The sequence below is a fragment of the Populus trichocarpa genome, chromosome 1 (assembly GCF_000002775.5).
Source record: "Populus trichocarpa isolate Nisqually-1 chromosome 1, P.trichocarpa_v4.1, whole genome shotgun sequence".
NCBI classification, from domain to species: Eukaryota; Viridiplantae; Streptophyta; class Magnoliopsida; order Malpighiales; family Salicaceae; genus Populus; species Populus trichocarpa.
The window spans coordinates 45,310,574-45,330,591 of NC_037285.2; the positions used below are offsets into that span (position 1 = coordinate 45,310,574).

At 33.4% G+C, this 20,018-nt stretch overlaps 1 protein-coding gene across 16 annotated transcripts in view; it reads right to left on the reverse strand.

Annotated features, from left to right (window-relative positions):
• LOC18096055 (uncharacterized) overlaps positions 1-20,018 on the reverse strand; it is a 691,470-nt gene that overhangs the window by 116,694 nt on the left and 554,758 nt on the right. For 11 of the 16 annotated variants that reach the window (XM_052448434.1, XM_052448465.1, XM_052448458.1 and 8 more), the window contains 3 exons: positions 19,152-19,880; positions 18,944-19,036; positions 17,734-18,543 (listed from right to left, as the gene is read on the reverse strand). In XM_052448434.1, coding sequence (XP_052304394.1) covers positions 17,734-18,543; positions 18,944-19,036; positions 19,152-19,880 — 1,632 coding nt within the window. The remainder of the gene's footprint in view (positions 1-17,733; positions 18,544-18,943; positions 19,037-19,151; positions 19,881-20,018) is intronic. The other 5 variants (XM_052448466.1, XM_052448467.1, XM_052448414.1 and 2 more) reach the window with 1 other exon arrangement.

Genomic DNA, 20,018 nt, shown 5'->3' on the forward strand with positions numbered 1-20,018 from the left:
CAGCGGTGTTTGTGTTAAGGGATCCACTAGTAGTGAGTTAGAAGTTGACTATTATGGTAGATTAGAAGAGGTCGTCGAACTGCAATATCATAACGAGCAGAATATAGTGTTTTTATTCAAATGCTATTGGTATGACACGACTGACAGAGGAATCAGAGTTGATCCGCACTATGGTCTGGTCGAAATCAACTCAAAAGCTAGACTCCGCAACATAAACGATGTCTTTGTTTTCGCAAAGCAATGTCAACAAGTTTATTACACATACACCCCTTCATTTAGAAAGGATCGATCAAGAGTGGATTGGTTGTCCGTTTTAAAAACGAAACCCCGGGGTCGTGTCGAGGTTGTTCATGATGAGAATAAAGACACAAGTGTGCGAGATGAAGTTTTTCAAGTTAGTGATGTTGACGCAGAGGAGTTGAATTTTGTTTTGAGCTCTAGCGGACAACCAAATATTGATGAAGAAGATGATATTCATATTGAAGATTGCAATGAAGGTGATGACAATTCAATTGATGACGAAGAAGAAACAAATTCTGACTAACTACCAAAATGAAGCCCTATATAAAACCCTTTTTTTCATGTAATTTAGATTATGAATGATATATATATTTTGAAACACAAAATATTTATTACTTGAAATAATTAGTTGAAATGCCACAATTATGATATAATTACTTGAAATAATTATTGATAATGGATGATATATTTTGTGACATGAAATAATTATTGATAATGGATGATATATTTTGTGACATGAAATAATTACTTGAAATGCCACCCAATCACCGACGGACTTAGTCCGTCGGCATTTCACAGAGAGTTCGAAAATAATTACTTGAAATGCCACCCAATTGCCGACGGACTAAGTCCGTCGGCATTTCACAGAGAGTTTGAAAATAATTACTTGAAATGCCACCCGATCACCGACGGCCACACCGACATATTTAAATCCGTCGGTAAGTTGTCGGCGGTTCAATTTTACCGACAACATTACCGACGGACCGCGCGAATTTCAAAGGGTTGCGCATTAAATTCGCCTCTGACCGCGTAATCTTGCCGACGGAATTACCGACGGACCACGAAAAATATGGAGGGTCATTAAAAATTTTGGTGCGAAATTCAAAATTTTCCGACGGATTTTTAACACATCACCGACGGAACAAATTAAAATAATAATTAATTTTATATCCTTCGGTAAAACTGCCATATAAGTTTAAGTGACCGCCCGTTCAGTTCATTTTTTCTTCTCCTTCGTTTCTCTCATTCGGTGAATCCTCTCCATTCTTCAAAGCTTTCACCTCCAATCTCTAGCAAGTTTTCTTCATCATCTTCATCAGTTTAAAAGGTTAGTGTTTCCTCTATTTCATTTTACTTTAATAGTTTTTTTTGCTATTTTTTTTGTTATTTTATTTGTTTTGGTGTATTTTTTATAATGTAGATAAAGTCTATAGTTTTTTTTGCATAATTCATTGCTAAAGTATATAGTTTTTTTTTTGAATTTATTGAATATTTTTTATTGTTGTATTGGCATAATTATTATTAGTTAATTTGTTGAATTTTTATTGTTAATGTTGAATTTACCATAGAATTAGTAATTGAATATGTTGGAATAATTATTAATTTTACTTTATTATTGCATGATTTGTGTTTAATTTTTTCCATTTATTTTGATTGTTATTCTAGAGTTTTTTTTTTAATTTATTGTTTTGTTGTATTGGTATAATTATTGAATAATTACTTGAATTGTAATTGTTAATGTTGAATTTACCGTAGAATTAGTAATTGAATATGTTGGAATAATTATTAGTTTTACTCTATTATTGCATGCTTTGTGTTTAATTTTTTCCATTTATTTTGATTGTTATTCTAGAGTTTTTTTTATTATTGTTTTGTTGTATTGGCATAATTATTGAATAATTACTTGAATTGTAATTCTTAATGTTCAATTTACCTTAGGATTAGTAATTGAATATGTTGGAATAATTAGTATAGATTGGGTAAATTGGTTGTGGCTATTGTTAATATGTGCAGGTTTGTGGATTTGGGTAGTATCCGGTATAGGGGAGGTGCTGTCGAATTTTTTTTTACATTTGAATTTAATTATATAATTATTTGTATCAAATTGTGTAGATGCGTAGAACGAAAACCAGAGCTGGTCGCTCAGGTGCGGTCGCAGCTAGTTCGTCTAGCAGCGAGGATGATATTTCCTTAGGTGCCTCTCAAGAAGAGGCACCTACACCACCTGCGCCGTCAACCGATGCTGCCTCTTCCAGCGGTACTTCACAGCGCAGAGGCGGCGTGCCTTCGCAGTGGAATCAATTTACCCGCAAGTACGAGGCACAGTGGAAGGACGACCTTTCAATGTAAGTTTGTTAAGGTTTTAGTTTTTTTTAATCACTATTGAATTTATTTCATTTATTTTCAGGTTCACAAACATTGAAGCCGCCCGAGTAATATCATCGGTGTTTAAATCATCGATGGAGATTCCATTGTTTCAATGGAGTCAGATATCCAAGCATCCTGAATGGATGCCTCAAATCAATGCATGGTTTAACAGGTTTGAGGTTGGTATTAATTTATAATTTTCAGCTTATTAATATAATTGTATTATTTTTATTTAAACTTGTTTATTTATACAAAGCACAAATTCTGTTGGGACATTGAGCATAACGCTGTTGTGAGGAGGGTGTGGGAAAATCACGCGGCAACTAGGTAAGATCGAAAACAATAAAGGATTTTTTTTAGACAAAAATTTATGTTTGGAAACAAATTCTCCTTCAAAAAAATATAATAAAGTCTCATATGTTAATGAAGATTTAAGTATAACTTAGCCCTGTAATTTATTAAAATTAATTATTTAGTACGTCCTTAAAGTATCATGGATAATTAAAAAGTCTATTAACTAGTGTTGACCACCCTCCATTAATTATATTTTTCTCTAAAAAATGCCTTCCTTCCTAATGAAATTTCTCCAACTGCATACTTTTCTTTTCCTTATTCTAATTTTTAAGAAAGAAGAAAAAACATATTAATTGGAAAAGAACTAAACAATATGTAACTTTAAAAATATAAGAATTAAACATATAGTTATTGAAACTATGGGATTAATTAATTATTGTTATCAAATTATAGAGACTAAATTATAATTGAATAAGTGTTTGTGTGGAGGAGTGTTTGCAAATACCATGGGAGATGCGATTTGTATTATTAATTTAGTTGTTGGTATAATAGTCCAAATATTGTGACGACCATTTTATAGAAATGAGCACAATGTTTTTAGAATATTTATAAAAATTGACTTAAACCAATCAAAAAAATGATTTTTGAGTTTGTTAAACAATTTTAATAAAAATATAAAATAGAATTGAATTGGTTGGATATGACCCAAACTAAATTAAATAAAAAAACTTAACCAAGCTATATTTCAATGATCTTGGTATGGATTTTTTTTTATAAAAAAAACATGTTCATCCTTTTTTAAACTTCTTGTGGCCTGTTCATTCATACTTTATTAATATTTAAATTATTTTTTTATATTTTTTAAATTTATTTTAATGTTATGATATTTTTTAATTTTGTTTTGATTGATACATAAAAATATTGTTTTTATTGATTAAATTTTATTTGGAATTATTGTTGATATTACAAAGACTTATTTATTCCTATTCAGTTGATAATGACTACTTAGATTTTGTAAAAAGAGTTACTTTCTTTAATAGCCAGATTTTTTATGAGAAAAATAAAACATCTTTTGATGTGAAAAAAAGACACCATGCACCGTCGTGTGATACGATGCTTTTTTTCTTGTGGCATGTTTTTGATGCTTTTGATACGATGTTCTTCCAGGAATTTTTTATCTTTTTATTAGGCGGTCTAAGATGCACAGTCGTGTGTGTGTCTATATATATATATATATATAAAAGTCATCGATGCATGTTTTCATTTGGTATTCAATTCAATTTCATAAACATTACTTTACTCTCTAATTAAATTGCTGCAACTATATATATTATACCCTTAACCAGACTATTAGTTTACCATTCCTGACTAGCTATTGTACCCTTTTGGCAAGAATCATTGCCAATTACTTTATTCGTAGTATGTAAGAGTCACTATCCAACCATTTTCAATTCCATTTCAAATCACTTTCTTTGATAAATTAGTTTATAAAATATTTTTACAAAAACTCCATACCATACATCTAAACATCACATATGTTCAAATTAATTTGAACATAGATAGCAAGTGTTATATCTTCTTTTAAAGATTGTAAATGATAAATATACAATTACATTTTCCTTTTTGGGTCTCAAGTACATTTGCATTTACATATTCACCTAGTAATTTCTTTTATAAAATTTATAATAAACTCAAAAAAATAAATAGTACGAGAAACAAAAATAAAAAACAAAGTTGATAGACACAACCGAGAACATGCTCACGAGTTTAAATATCTTAATTTTAGTTTGCAGAACATAAAGAGAAATAGAATTGATCCATTATTTTGTTTGCAGAACATAAATGAGAAAGCAACATCAATAGATAAACTTAATTAATAAATATATAGTTGGTTTTGTTTTACAAGAAAGAATTATTTTGTTCTAGAAAAGAGTAATTGAATTTTATAAATAAAAACACGAAATTATTTATTTCAATGCAAGATGAAGTCAAGATTCACCACTCATTTGTGTGAGGCAAAACAATATTATTATTATTATTATTGCCCCAGCAGCAAACAATTATTGTTATTGTTATTGTTATTTTAGGTGCTATTTGCTAGAAACTTAACATCCAAAATTTCCTTCACTAATCTTTTGCTCATTTTGAAACCGAAGAGTCCTGTACTAACAAAAGCCTTTTTATAGGATGCTGTGTTTTCTTACCCACCTCACGCATGGACATGGTCATACAAACAATATGATCATGAACACAAGCCTAAGATGTCTCTCTTTTTACTTTCTTGAATCAATAACAAACGTTTGATTAATCTTAGCACACCGTAGATGAGAAGCTCTTTCAATTTCAAATTTCAAAGTTCCCTTTACAAATCCTGTAACAATCAACGCTAACTTCTAACTCATTTTAAAAAAGGCTTCAATGGATGAATATAACCAGCGAGTCTTGTTCTTGCATTCGACTAAAAAAGGTCTGCAAAATTACAGTATTCTCAAAACGTTCATAATGGTACTGATATAGGCCTATTGTTGCCATCCTGCTAACAAATACATATACGAACAATGGCTTTACAAGTTTACTGAATGAAAGCAGTACAATGGCTTACACGGACCTGAAGTTAAACGACGAATTGTAGAATGTTACAGGGCGGCAACTAACTAATGGGTTCACACGGGGGGAAATTCAAATTAAAGGAACAGTTGATAGAACGGTGCGTTTAGAGTAAGTCATTAAGTCCAAAACGATGCGTTTTATAGAGTTTATAATTCTGTTATGAGTCACTTGGAAAGGAAAGAAGTCACGAGCTGGTTGTTAGGCTCCTCTGTATATATAATAGCATTATGTTGCAACAGATGCATGCATGGAATAATATTGAACCAATTCCTTTTCTTTCGGTAATTCTTCCCTCACCCCTTCTCTGTGTTTCCACCGCTCCTTCTTCTTCTTCTTCATCTATTTCTTCTGCTCTATCTCTTGACAACCAAGTTAGTTGCTCCAAGTGGTATCAGAGCTGCATCTTCAGACTCAAAATGCCTCCTGAAACAAGATCCCAAGATGCAAGAAGAGTGGATGAAACCACCAATCCAGAGCAACCCCGAGCATATGATCACATCCAACAACAACTTAATGATACCAGGGCCGATGCTAATACACGCTTCAGAGAACTTAAAGAGGCTATGGATGCCCTTGTTTCTCGGGTAGACACAGCATTGCAGAAGACCCAACTATCTTCAGAGGAGTGCAGCTTACCTAAGGCTCCTTAGTTTCCCCCCACAAGAGATTCCCCTGCTCGTTTCAACTGGATTAATGAAGGTACTCCTCCTCACTATCAATTACGTGGACCAAAACGAGAGTTTCCTATTTTTGAGGGAGAGGGCGCCCTTAAATGGATTTATAAGTGTAACCAGTACTTTGATGTAGAAGAAATTGTTGAGCAAGACAAGCTCAAATTAGCTTCCTATTACCTAGATGGCATGACTCTATGCTGGCATCAAAATTACATGAGAAGTTTGGGAGGACGAGTAGTATCTTGGTCAGAATATGTAGAAGCTTTATGCTGCAGGTTTGGGGGAGAGAAAAACCCTTTAGAGGAGCTCATTGAACTTAAACAGAAAAATGACTTAGAAACCTATATCAAGGATTTCGATATCCTCTGGAATCGATCTGAAATTTCTGAGAAAAATGCTTTGGTATTCTTCATAGGAGGGCTGGATGTAGAGGTTAAGAATATGATCAAGATGTTTGAGCCAAAGTCTTTGAAGCAAGCATATACTTTGGCTAGATTACAGGACAACACCCTCACCCATAGACGTTATGGCTCTAATCCTAACAAACAGACTTATCACCCAACCACCTTTGCTTACCCAAACAAACCTGCTACCCTTTTTAGCTACAACAAAAATTTTCCCACCGGATTCCCAAGCACCAGCCCTAAACCACCACAAGCAGGTCTCTTACCAAACCCACCTTACAACCCCAACATTACCCAAAGAACCACTAGACCCATCAGAAATAGGGACTTGGATGAGAGTAGGGCTAAGGGCCTTTGTTTTTGGTGTGATGAGAAGTTTATACCGGGGCATAGATGTCAGAACAAGAAACTGTATTCACTATGTATTATGGAAGATAGTGGGGAGGGTAGTGAAGACGAGGGAGCCACTGACCTGGACCCTAACACTTATAATCCTCATATATCCCTCAATGCCTTAAAAGGAGTAACTAGCCTTAACACATTGCGGGTCATAGGCAAGATCGAAAAACAGCCTATAGTTTTCTTGATAGATTCTGGCAGTACACACAATTTCATCAGCAATCACGTAGCAGACAGATTGCATTGTAATCTTACAAACATTAAGGCTCTAACAGTGCAGGTAGCTGATGGTGGGATCATGGATTGCACTTCTGTGTGTAGCAACTTCCAATGGTCCATCCAAGGAGTTGATTTTGTGACTGATGTATTTACCTTGGATCTTAAAAATTGTGATATGATATTGGGCATTCAATGGCTGGCTACGTTAAAAACCATCGTATGCAACTATGAAGAAATGTGGATGGCGTTTACATGGCAAGGTCAAGAGGTTTTTATCAAGGGAAATGATCCAGTAACCATGGAAACTGTTAGACTAAAGCAACTTAATGGTTTGTTATGTAGTGCTAATTTGGTTTCTAAAATTAATCTGTGCAGCCTACGCTCTATTAACAGTCAGGAACGGGGCACTGGGTTACAGCCTGGCCTTGCTGCAAATACAGTTTCACCTCTCTGTAGGCAGAATACCAGGAGCTGTTTGCAGAACCAAAGGGCTTACCTCCTCCTCGCAGCCATGATCACAATATACCTCTTAAGGAAGGCTCTAATCCAGTCAATCTCAGACCCTATCGACACTCCAGTCTACAAAAGGATGTGGTAGAACATATGGTTAAAGAAATGTTGGGCTCAGGCACCATTCAACATAGTCATAGCCCTTTTTCTTCCCCAGTCGTCCTAGTCAAGAAGAAGGACGGATCATGGAGATTATGCATTGACTACAGGGCATTAAACCAGCTCACAATCAAAGATAAGTTCCCTATTCCTTTAATAGATGAACTCCTAGAAGAATTGGTGGGGGCCTCAGTTTTCTGTAAGATTGATCTCCGCTCTGGCTACCACCAGATTCGTATAGCTCCTGAAGACATCTACAAGACTGCATTTAAGACGCACAATGGGCACTATGAATTCTTGGTCATGCCTTTTGGCTTGACTAACGCTCCTGCCACTTTTCAAAGTCTAATGAACGACTTATTTAGGGACCAACTGAGGAAGTTTATTCTTGTTTTCTTTGATGACATTCTTATTTACAGTCACTCCATGACAGAGCACATAGGCCATCTTAGGACTGTCTTTACAATTCTACAGGCTAACCTGCTGTATGCCAAGGCCAGCAAATGTGTTTTTTGCAGCCCCCACGTTGAGTATCTCGGCCATGTCATTTCGGCAGCAGGGGAGTCGACTAATCCCCATAAGATCGAGGCTATGTTTAATTCGATAAGGTTATTTTATATTAAAAACCAAATTCATTAAAGAGTTGTTTATTTTTTGTAATGACTTTGTTTTTCATTTATTTATATAATATTCATGATTTATTTAATTTGATACGTGCATAAGTTTTTTAATTTATATTTATGATTTTTTTTAATGTAAGAAAACACGTTCATAAATTTTTATTCTTATGATTTCAGTTTAATCCTTATTCTTATGATTTTTTATTTTTTTCCTTGTCATATTTGTTAATATTGAATTAATTATAAATTAATTTTTATATTTTTTTATCATATATAAAAAAACTAAGTAATCTCATCTTTTGATACGGTGGTCCAAGATGCACCATGATATGATTGTAGTAATTTTTTTTTTTTTTTTGCCTTTTTCTTTTAAAAATGTTATGTCCATGGCAAGGAATCCTTGGTTCCAACAGAAACTGTAGCAGGGTTGACGGTTGCGTAAGAAAAAATCTCTCAACTCCACCGAAAGTAGGTGGTCTAAGATACACCGTATATATGACAATAATAAAACAACTGTTTAAAACAACTCTGAAATTATTTTTTTTTATAATTCATAATTTATAAAACATGCGATAAAATAAGTCATAGTGCATGTTTTCATTTGGCATTTAATTCTATAAACATGATTTTTTTAGATTAATATGATATCTAGGTTAGCTTGTATACCTCGACTAATCTTATAAATTCTAAAGTTAACGATTATGCAAACATTTAGTGGCCCTAAAGTTTGTGAGATTCGAATTAATAATTTTTAAAGAGCAAATTCAGGGTCTGACTAGTTGAGCTATACTTCTCGTACTTTCATTAACATGATCTTACTTTTCGATCAAATTACTGTGACCATATTATAATTGTAATCAAACCATTAATTGACTGTTCTTGACTGGCTATTGTTTCTCGTTGGCAAGAGTCACTGCCAATTATCATAACATGTTAGTGATCTATTATTACAAGTAGTTCTAGCATCGACAGAGTTACTATTTAACCATTAATCAATTTATAAAACATTATTGACTAGCTATCTAACACTAACAACTAATCACTGATAATATTTATGCAAAACTTGTAGCTTAATACGAACTCTCAGACATGTGGGTGGGGCAACTCAAAGTACAGGGAGAGTGGTAACCTCTGATATATAACAGAGAAAATTATAGAGTAAAGCAGGACGGAATTTTCTTAAATTAACAACAGAAATCTAGATACTTCAATAAATTAACACACTGACTAATAAATCCCCCCCCACCATCATCCAGTTATCACAGGTGCATCTACAATGAACAGTTCTTGAGAAGAAACTCAAGAAACGCAAAGCTACATGATGACATAATAGGAACCTGCATTGCCTCCATTCCATGATGAAAGTTCAAGAAATTCTACTTCGAAACTCAAGACAAAGTCTCTCAGACTACATATTAGTGGGATTTCTATAAACAACTGATTCTATTGCAAAGCAACATTATGAAAAACTAATATTTCACACATAGTCTAATAAAAGTAGATTCCATTGTCAATTCCTCAACATTTTCCTAACAAATCCATGCTCCTCATTTGATACTTTCTCTCTTATTACCAACCTCATTGAGTTTCATATAAGCATAGTCAATCACATAACTAATATGTGGATTCACAATTAAAGAAAGGACTTCGACCTTGCTAATCTGGATGAAAGAAAGAAAGGAACCTTAAAGCAGACCCAACTTACACGGGCCAATTCGAGTGGGCTAGAAGCCAAGCGACAAGGAGGACCCAAATCAAAGGTAGCAAGTCCTCATCAATCAAGCAACAAGAAGACTAAGAAGAAATGGGGGCCTATATTTCAAATCAGGTAAAGATGCATGCATATCATCTAAACTTTGAGGATATTGGACAATGAGTTTTGCAAGTTCCATAAGAAAAAATTTTTGCGGAATCCATCAAGTGGAAGGCCAACTTGAAATGGCCAAAGATTGAAATTGCTTTTGAAAAATTTTCATTTTTGAGAATTTTTCAACCTGGGCAGGCCGCCCATGAGAAATCTCTGTGTTTTTCCACCTTCTTTTATCGCGCCTTCGAGCCTTCGATCATCATTTTTAGGGCGCCTTCGAGCCCTCATCTCCTTTCAAGTGCGCCTTTAAGCACTTGACCATCCAAGGTAGTGCGTTTCCTAACCCTACCTCTCTTTTGAGTGCGTCTTTGAGCCCCCGCTTCCTTTCGAGCACGACTTTGAGCCCTCGCTTCCTGTCGAGCGCGCCTTTGAGCCCTCGTTTCTCTTCGAGCGCGCCTTTGAGCCCTCACATTTCCTCAAGCATGCCTTTGATCCCTCGCTTCCTTTCGAGCGCGCTTTCGAGCCCTCAACCATCCTTTTGAGTGCACCTTCGAGCCCTCATTTTCCTTTCTCTTTTTACTTGGGTAGGTCACCCATCACAATGAGACCCTTTCTTTTTTTACTTGGGTAGGTCACCCATTACAATGAGACTCGTTTCTTTGTATTTGTCAAAAAAAAAATCTTCGTCTTATTCTTCATCGAGCAGGTCGCCTGGAACAATTAGAACACTCGCGAAACCCTTTTCGCGTTTTATTCTTCATCGGGCAGGTCGCCTGGAACAATTAGACCACTCGCGAAACCCTTTTCGCGTTTTACTCTTACTATCGGGCAGGTCGCCTGGAACAATTAGACCACTCGCGAAACCCTTTTCGCGTTTTAGTCTTCATCGGGCATGTCGCCTGGAACAATTAGACCACTCGCGAAACCCTTTTCGCGTTTTACTCTTACTATCGGGCAGGTCGCCTGGAACAATTAGACCACTCGTGAAACCCTTTTCGCGTTTTATTCTTCATCGGGCATGTCGCCTGGAACAATTAGACCACTCGCGAAACCCTTTTCGTGTTTTACTCTTACTATCGGGCAGGTCGCCTGGAACAATTAGACCACTCGCGAAACCCTTTTCGTGTTTTATTCTACATCGAGCAGGTCGCCTGTCGCGAAACCCTTTTCGCGTTTTATTCTTCATCGGGCAGGTTGCCCAAAACAATTTGATCCATTAAAAAAACAAAACAAAAAAAAAATAACAAAAAAAAAACAAAAAACAAAAAACAAAAAAAGTAAGTCTTCTTCCAAATGACTTGTTTCTTGATTTCTACATCTCTTTGTAAAGGTCGTGTGTCAATCTATTGTTTTCAAAGTTTTCAAGACTAGGGAAAAAGCAAAGGTTCTTTCCGTATCTACTTTTCTTTATAAATTTACTACACAAAGCTAAAAGAAAATAAAATTTTCCAATATCTTTGTATAGTAAATATTATAAAGAGGTGGCAACTGTCATAACCCAATTTTTGACCCTTTTATTTTAATTATTATTATTTTATTTACTGAAAAAGATATAAAAAATAATGATGAAAATAATAATAATAATAATAATAATAATGAAAAGCAAGTAAAATGAAATAAATGAAGAATGAGTTAAAATTTGGGTTAAAGGCAACATGATTGGAAGTTTTGGGGTTTAATTAAACTTTGGAATTAATCTAATTAATCCAATCAAGGGTTTAATTGGAGAATTGATAAGTTTTGAGACTTAATTGAGCTTGGAATTAATTTAATTAATTCAATTAAGGGTTTAATTGGAGAATTGATAAGTTTTGAGACTTAATTAAGCTTGGAATTAATTTAATTCATCCAATCAAGGGTTTTAATTGGAGAATTGATAAGTTTTGAGACTTAATTAAGCTTGGAATTAATTTAATTAATCCAATCAGGGGCTTAATTGGAGAATTGATAAGTTTTAGACTTAATTGGACTTTGGATTTAATTAAATTAATGAAATCAGGGACTTAATTGAAGAAATAGCAAAGTTTGGGGTTAATTAGGGGCAAAATTGCAACAGATTAAAGTCCAAGGATTAGTTTGTAAAACGCGCCGAAATACAGGGGTCCAATTACAATTTACAAAGGGGCTTGATTACACGATTTCAGAACTTCAGTGACCAAATTGAAAATAATCATTCCCATCGCACAAACGGTCTTTTGCAATTATTGTCAATCCCCCACGTGGCTACCCATAATTGGACTGTCATCACAGCTGTATAAATGTCTCGCTCAAGCCAAAAACAGAAACGCACAAAACCCCTCCCCCAACAGAGAATCAAATGATAGCTAGATGTCTGTGTAACCGACCAATCGCGTTACCAAAGGAGCCTGCCTAATGACGTGTCACTCTAACATCTCCATGACCATAACAATAATAATCATAATCCAACTATGCCTTACTTTTTGATTTTGTACCTTAATAATCTACAATTACACTCTTGAATTATCCCTCACTTTTTCAATGGTGAAGATATCCTCGTGTCTGTCACCTTCTACATTAGGTTTTATAAAATCTTGATTTTTTTTAAATTAATTTTTCAAGTTTTAATTATGAATTGTTTATGCAAAGAACCAAAAGAAAAAGAAAAAATTTCTCAGTGTTTTCTGTTACTTGTTTAGCAATAGCTAGGGATTCTGCTAGGAAAACATGAAATCGTTCTTCTCTTTGATATTTGTTTCAATCTTCTAAATAAATAGAAACAGAACATCAAAACAAATACATGGTATGCATACAGAATTATATCGGTCAAAATTTGCCTTTTCTTTTATTCCAAATCGGATTGGTATGCATACAGAATTATATCGGTCTTACCAATATTCACCTTGAAAACCCTTAATCTCTATCTCGGCTTTTAAATATATAATTCATAGCCGTTGTAAATTAACAAAAAAAACGTTGAATTTATTTTTAAATCCTGTAACTTTATTTTTTTATTATTATCTTTTTTATCCTAATTTTTTTATATAATTCTTTTTAAATAATTCACGGTTTTTTTATTCTTTCAAATTTGATTTTCATTTTTTTTTTGATATTTTTTTCTTTGGTAAGTTTTTTAAATTGATTGTTTTTATGAATTTATCCTTCAAAATTAAATTGGTTGGAAATTACGCTTCTTAATTGAACCTGATTCAAGAATTTCATAGGTTGTGAGTTTTAGAGAATAGACTAGGTTTAGGAGGCTTGTCAGAGTTAACTTATTTCTTTTTCCTTTTTGAAAGCTATTTTTTTATATTTTGATCATTTTTTCTTAGAGATTTGCTTTATTATTTTTTATGAGTTGCCTTTTATGGGATTAGTCTCGGGTTCATGTCCAAAATCACTAGTTTCAAAGTTTGACATGGGCGGACTTTTATTTTTTTATACTTTTTTTAAATTGATTTATTTCAATTTCATCATTCAATATTTAATTTATTTGAAATTGGCTTCCTACCTTTTTTTTCTCTTTTTTCTATTGGGTTATCCCAATCTTGTGCCAATGATCAAGGGGTTTGCGAATTAATCTGGGTTAACTATTTTTTTCCTATCTATAGGGTTAATCTTGGGTTCAGGACCAGGGTCACCGGTTTCAAAAGTTAACACAAATTGACATTTTTTTCTTTATCTTTTTTAAAATTGAATTATTTCAATTTCATCCTTTAACATTTGATTTATTAAAAATTGGTTTTCATACTTTTTTTTTCATTTCCTTCCTATTGGTTATCCTGATCATTGTTTTTTACAATTTCATTCTCCATCGAATGCTTTCCCATCAAATTTGATCCCCATTCTTTTTATTGTTATCTTTTTTTTTGGCAAGTTTTATAAATTAATATTTTCTTTTCATGATTTTATTCTTTAAAATTAAATTGCTTGGGAATTGAACATCTTGATTGAACTCGATTCAAAGATTTCATGATTTCCATGGTTGCGGGTTAACTCGGGTTAATTTATTTTTTTCATTTATATCTTTTAACATTAAGTTGTTTAATGATTAAGCTTCATAATATTATTTAATTTCCTCTGGCAACTGAATTTTGGCAACCATCCACACAATGATAACCTACACAACCACCAGCCATGCCACTTTCCAAGACCCCATCTCTCAATCTCAAAACCAGAAACAACCCCTTTCTCGATCCATTTAACCGAACCTCATAACTCCATGAAAAGAGAGAGATACGACTTTTGTAAATTGATTTAATATATTTTTTACTTTTGATTTTAAATTATTTTTTCAAGTATGTTAGTTAAAATAGCTTTTGATTTAATTTTTTTTTTGTTATAAATTGGATTCAAAACTTTGATTTAATAAAAAAAAATCTTAACTTTAGTTTGTGGATTGTATACTAAATTCCTTAATAAAAAATAGTTATTTTGAATCTTTTTTACAAATAATGCTTGTAACTTATGGTTATTTTAATTTATTTTTTAATAGTTTGTGGATTGTATACCTATAGCTCACTTTGATATCCCCTATTATGTATATAATTACTCTTCAATAAAGGAGCAATTTTTCATTACATTCAACACAATATTTATTTCTCTAACATGAATGAAGATGGCATGAGTTAAAATGATTATGTAAATTAATTTACAAGAACGAGGCCTTTGTATATAGTAATTTATCCCAGACAAGACGACTCAAGTAACTCAAAAGATTCAGTAGACGTTGTCTCAACATGGATTCTGGAATTCTGCCTTGCTCGAACGCGGGCAAAATTTGCCTTTTCTTTTATTCCGAATTGGATTGGTATGCATACAAAATTATATCAGTAATCACCTTTAAAACCCTTAATATCTATCTCGAATTTTAAATATGTATATAATTCATAGCCTTGTAATTTCACAAAAAACATTGATTTTTTAAAAAACAAAATCTCGTAACTTCCTAGAGTGTGGGTTATAATAATTATATCTATGTATTCAACGTGTTTTTGTTTGTTGAAATATTTTTCAGTCATTTTCGATAACTATAAAATGAAGTCATAGTTTTTGGATTGCAAAACTTAAGTTTTATCCTGCAAACACCCCCAAAATTATTAGTAATCTTGAAAACTCAATTTTCAATCCAAAAACATCTTCTAATTAACCTAAATAGTGAAAATCAAACCGAATAAAAAATTTATGGGTTTAATATACTTTTTAGAATGATTAAACGCTAAAATAATTTTTATCGAACTCCATTATTCAAGATAAATTTATTAAAATTAGTCTTTTTACGACTGGAATATAACAAACCAAATCCTCCTTTTTGACCACATTCTCCTCCCTTCCTTAACATTCAATAACTGAAAACAATTTAAATAAACTACAAGATTAAATAAAAGTTTTAAGATTGAATCGTAACAATTTAAATAAACTACAAGATTAAATAAATCTGGAAAACAAAAATTTCAAGGATCATATTAAACTTTTCTACACCTCAAAAAGGATCGTATTATAGGAGAATAGTTTGATGCATAATAACTTGAGTCTTGCTACACAATAAAATTTGTTATGGCAAGAATAACAAATGTTTTAATTTAAAATATAATACGAGGCATACACAATTAAGATGACAACAACGAGATTTTAAGTAATAGTTAAATTTAGATTATATTAAATACGATTTTTGTAAATTGATTTAATATATTTTTTACTTTTGATTTTAATTTTTTTTTTTAAGTATGTTAGTTAAAATAGCTTTCGATTTATTTATTTATTTATTTTGTTATAAATTGGATTCAAAACTTTGGTTTAATAAAAAACAATAAAATCTTAACTTTAATTTGTGGATCATATACTAATTTTTTTGTTATTAAAAAGAGTTATTTTGAATCATTTTTTTTACAAATAATGCTTATAACTCATGGCTATTTTAATTAATTTTTATTTTCATAAATTATTTATAAAAAACAACTTTTAAGTTATAATTCAAAGTAAAATATCATAATTTAAATATCATGTTAAACACGCTCTTGATTTCCAACACCACAAGCTATATGCATAGAAAGAAGCTGGGGCTGCCCTTAGCGACTGAAAACAGCTTCAAATCCAACACAAAAGGAAAAGAAAAATTAGTGAGGGAAGCATTTCCTACATTTTGTGTCCTACAGTATGGTCTGAGATTTAAAATATGTTTACGCAGATTAGCTTATGAAAGGGTTTGTTAAGCAGCAAACAATTAGAAATCAGAGGAACATTTAGAGGATAGAATATTTGAAATCTCTAGCAATAGCCAGTAATATATCTGCTCGAAAAAAACCATTCAACAAGTCATCTTGAGATTTGAATGCCCAAATATATTCACAGCTCAAAGAATTGAGTTTTCCTTGAAATCACCTATTGTCGAGTTGATCACCCGACACCATCTTCTTTCCATCTTCTTTCCACCCGTTATCTCTGGTCCACTCTCTATTACTGCCTGAATCCTCAGCTACTTGAGATGTCTGTAAACCAATTCAAGCATGTCATACTCATTTTAACTCGTAAGTCTTATTATTGAAGGGAAACATGAAACAAACACACAAGAAGAGAGACAAGAAATCAAGTCAAATCAACAACACCTCTGATCGAGCACTCATTGAACCATCTGGTGTAATAGCAAATTTTGTGGTCAGCTTCGGGCATTGATGGACCATCAACGTCTCCAAATGAGGGAATAAGAAATCACAGCATCCGAAACTAAAACAGACAATACTTGATAATTGTTCTAGCCACAACACAATTAGATTAGGAAGCACCATCTCCTTCTCAATGTTGATAAGTGAAGCATGATCATCCTGCCCAAATACTACCAATAATTGAGAGGCTTCACTTACTCTCAGTGTTTGCAGCTTTGGGAAACCTGAAGCCATGGCTACCGGGAAGAGACTCTCCAACTTGTTGCATTCTCTAATCTCAACTTCACACAAATTAGGGAAGCATAAAGATTGAAGATGATCTCCTGGCAATATCTGACCCTTTTCATCATCATTATCCCTAGCAATGATTTGCTCCAATTCCTCACAGGACAATATCTTTAGGACTTTCAGTTGAACTAGACTGACAATCATGCTGCATGTGAATACATGTGTCAGTCTCTTACACTTAACCACCTCCAAAGTAGTCAATTTCCTCAGCACGAGACCCTCCCATATACACCTCATGTTAGGCAGGGATTCCAAGCATAATGTTTCCAAATTTGTCAACCCCTGCATCAAAAGAAAGCAAGGATACCAATTTGTTACATATCATTCCTAATAAATTTTGTACACTTTGGAACTATATAATTTTGGTAAATAAATGAACGAATTGTCCCCAATACTTCAGCCAAAAACATATCAACAAAAGGATTTAAGCAGACATGGCAACAGAGTATGGGAATATGAAATCAGAAGTTGCAGGACTGAAACAAACAACTCAATATTAGTAGATGAAGGTTTATCTTCCTCTTCAAATACTTCGATTAATTGAGGGAAGTTCCTCAATTTTTCTCAAACTGGGAAAGCATAAAGATTGAAAAATCTAGGTAGGATTTCTTACAATAATCAAGAGACAGGGAAAGATACAGTTAGACAACTCCTTTTTAAATTTAGTGGATGGCTAATGGATTTATCTCCACGTATCCATAACTTCAGTTTTAGAAATCTAGAGGAAGAAATCACAGTGTATTGAAGTTGACAATTTAAATTAAAAAGGAAAAAATTATTGGAGAAATATAAAGGACGTACTTGTAGCTGTGTCGACAAATTACCCAATTCTTCGTGGCCAGACAAGCATAGATTTTGCAAAGAAGGCAAATGGGCAGGAATATTCTTCGAACCAAAAAAGCTGTAATTTGATGTGGAATAAAGAGCCAATTTTCTTAGACGAGGGAACTCGATGATGCGATATGTGGTGAGTGTATCTCCTTCTCCATTGTAAAATATTTGCTTTAAATTATCAGAATAAAAAATCCACATCACTTCCAGGCTTAGAAGACTTGGACACACAGAGACAGGGAAGACATATTCCAGTTTACCACAGTCATATACGATGATAGTTTTTAATTCTGGGAAACTAGGAGACTCTGGAATTATTTCCCTTTCACCATCCTCTTCTCTGATAAGATACTTCAATTCACCGCAATCACTTATCTCAAGTCTTTCTAGCTTTGGCAGACTTTGAGCGAGGGACAGTGTGAAGATAAAAGTCAGTTTGTTAAGAGAATACAAATTCAAAAGAGTAAGACTTTGGAGGCTGACATGTCTGGTGGGCTCCTTCCATATGCATTTGAGCTCAGGTAACCCTCGCAACTGTAACTCTGTTAAAGATGACAGCAGCGGCAGCTCCTTCTCCTCACTGATTCCTTCATCAGCCTCACCCAATTCAAATACCTCTTCCAATGATTTGCAGTCCTCAATTTCCACACTCTTTAGATTTTTCAGAGCTTGCAGCAATTTTGCTGGAAACGAAGTGCGAACATCCCCACAATCCCTCACTTGTACAAATTCTAATCTTTGTAAGAAGCTGTTTTGCTGCCCATGGCCATGGGCAGCCATCTGATCAAAGAACAATATTATATTTTTTAAACCCTTTTCTCTTATAAAAACAATTTATATGATGTATAAATAGGAAAATAATAGAAAAAAATAGGATGAAGTATTTCTTAGATATTATTGTTTTAGTTTTTTTCTTAATTAGAGATAAGTTGAATGAAAGTGGTAATAATTAGATTTTTGTGAAAAAGGTTAATAATTAGTTTCATGTAAAAAATAAAAATAGTAACTCAAACTTGATTTATTTTTATTTTTTTTTAAAGGAGGGACATAGGTGTAAGTCTCCATATAGAAATTCAGTGGATGGCTCAGGACTTCCTACCATTTATCATTTATCAATTAGAAATTTGGAGGACGAAAGAATAAATTATCACAATTTAAATTAAAAATATAAAGTACGTACTTGTAGCTGTGCCAACAAATTACCCCCTTCTTTCCACCCGTAATCTCTGGTCCACTCTCTATTACTGCTTGAATCTTCAGCTACTTGAGATATCTGTAAACAATTCAAGCATGGCATAGACATTGTAACTTGTAAATCTTATTTTTGAGCGAAACAAGAAACAAACACACTAAAAAAGAGGTAAGAAATCAAGTCAAATCAGCAGCACCTCTGATTGAGCACTCATTGAACCATCTGGTGTAGTAGCAAATTTTGTGCTCAACTTTGCGCATTCATACACCTTTAACTTCTCCAAACGAGGGAATAAGAAATCACAACATCCAAAACTGAAGCAGACAATGCATGGTAATTGTTCTAGCGATAGCTCCTTTAGTTTAGGAAGCACCATCTCCTTCTCAACGTTGACATGTGAAGCTTGATCATTCTGCCCAAATACTCCCAAAAATTGAGAGGCTTTTGTTATTTTAAGTAGTTGGAGCTCTGGAATACCTGAAGCCATGGCTACTGGGAAGAGACTCTTCAACTTGTTGCATTCTTCAACCTCAATTTCACACAAACTAGGGAAGCATAAAGATATGAGATGATCTCCTGACAACATCTGATACCTTTCATCATCATCCTTAGCAATGATTTGCTCCAATTCTTCACAACTTGATGTCTTTAGAACTTTCAGTTGAACTAGACTAGCAATCATGCCGTATGTGAATACATGTGTCAGTCTCTTACACCCATTCACCACCAAAATAGTCAAATTGCACAGCACGAGACCCTTCCATATACACCTCATATCAGGCAAGGAGTTCAAGTATAATTTTTCCAAACTAGGGAGTGAAAGTTCATGCCCACCTCTTCCATCAGTTACAAAACTTACAACCTGAATTCCATCTTGTGCTCCTCCGCATTCTCTAACATATATATGTTTCAAATCTGAAAACCCCTGCATCAAAAGAAAACTACTTTGGAACTATATTATAACTTTGGCACCCCAATTTGTTAGGTATAATTCCTAATAATTTTTGTGCACTTTGGAACTATATTATACTTTTGGTAAATAGATGAACCAATTATCCCCAGT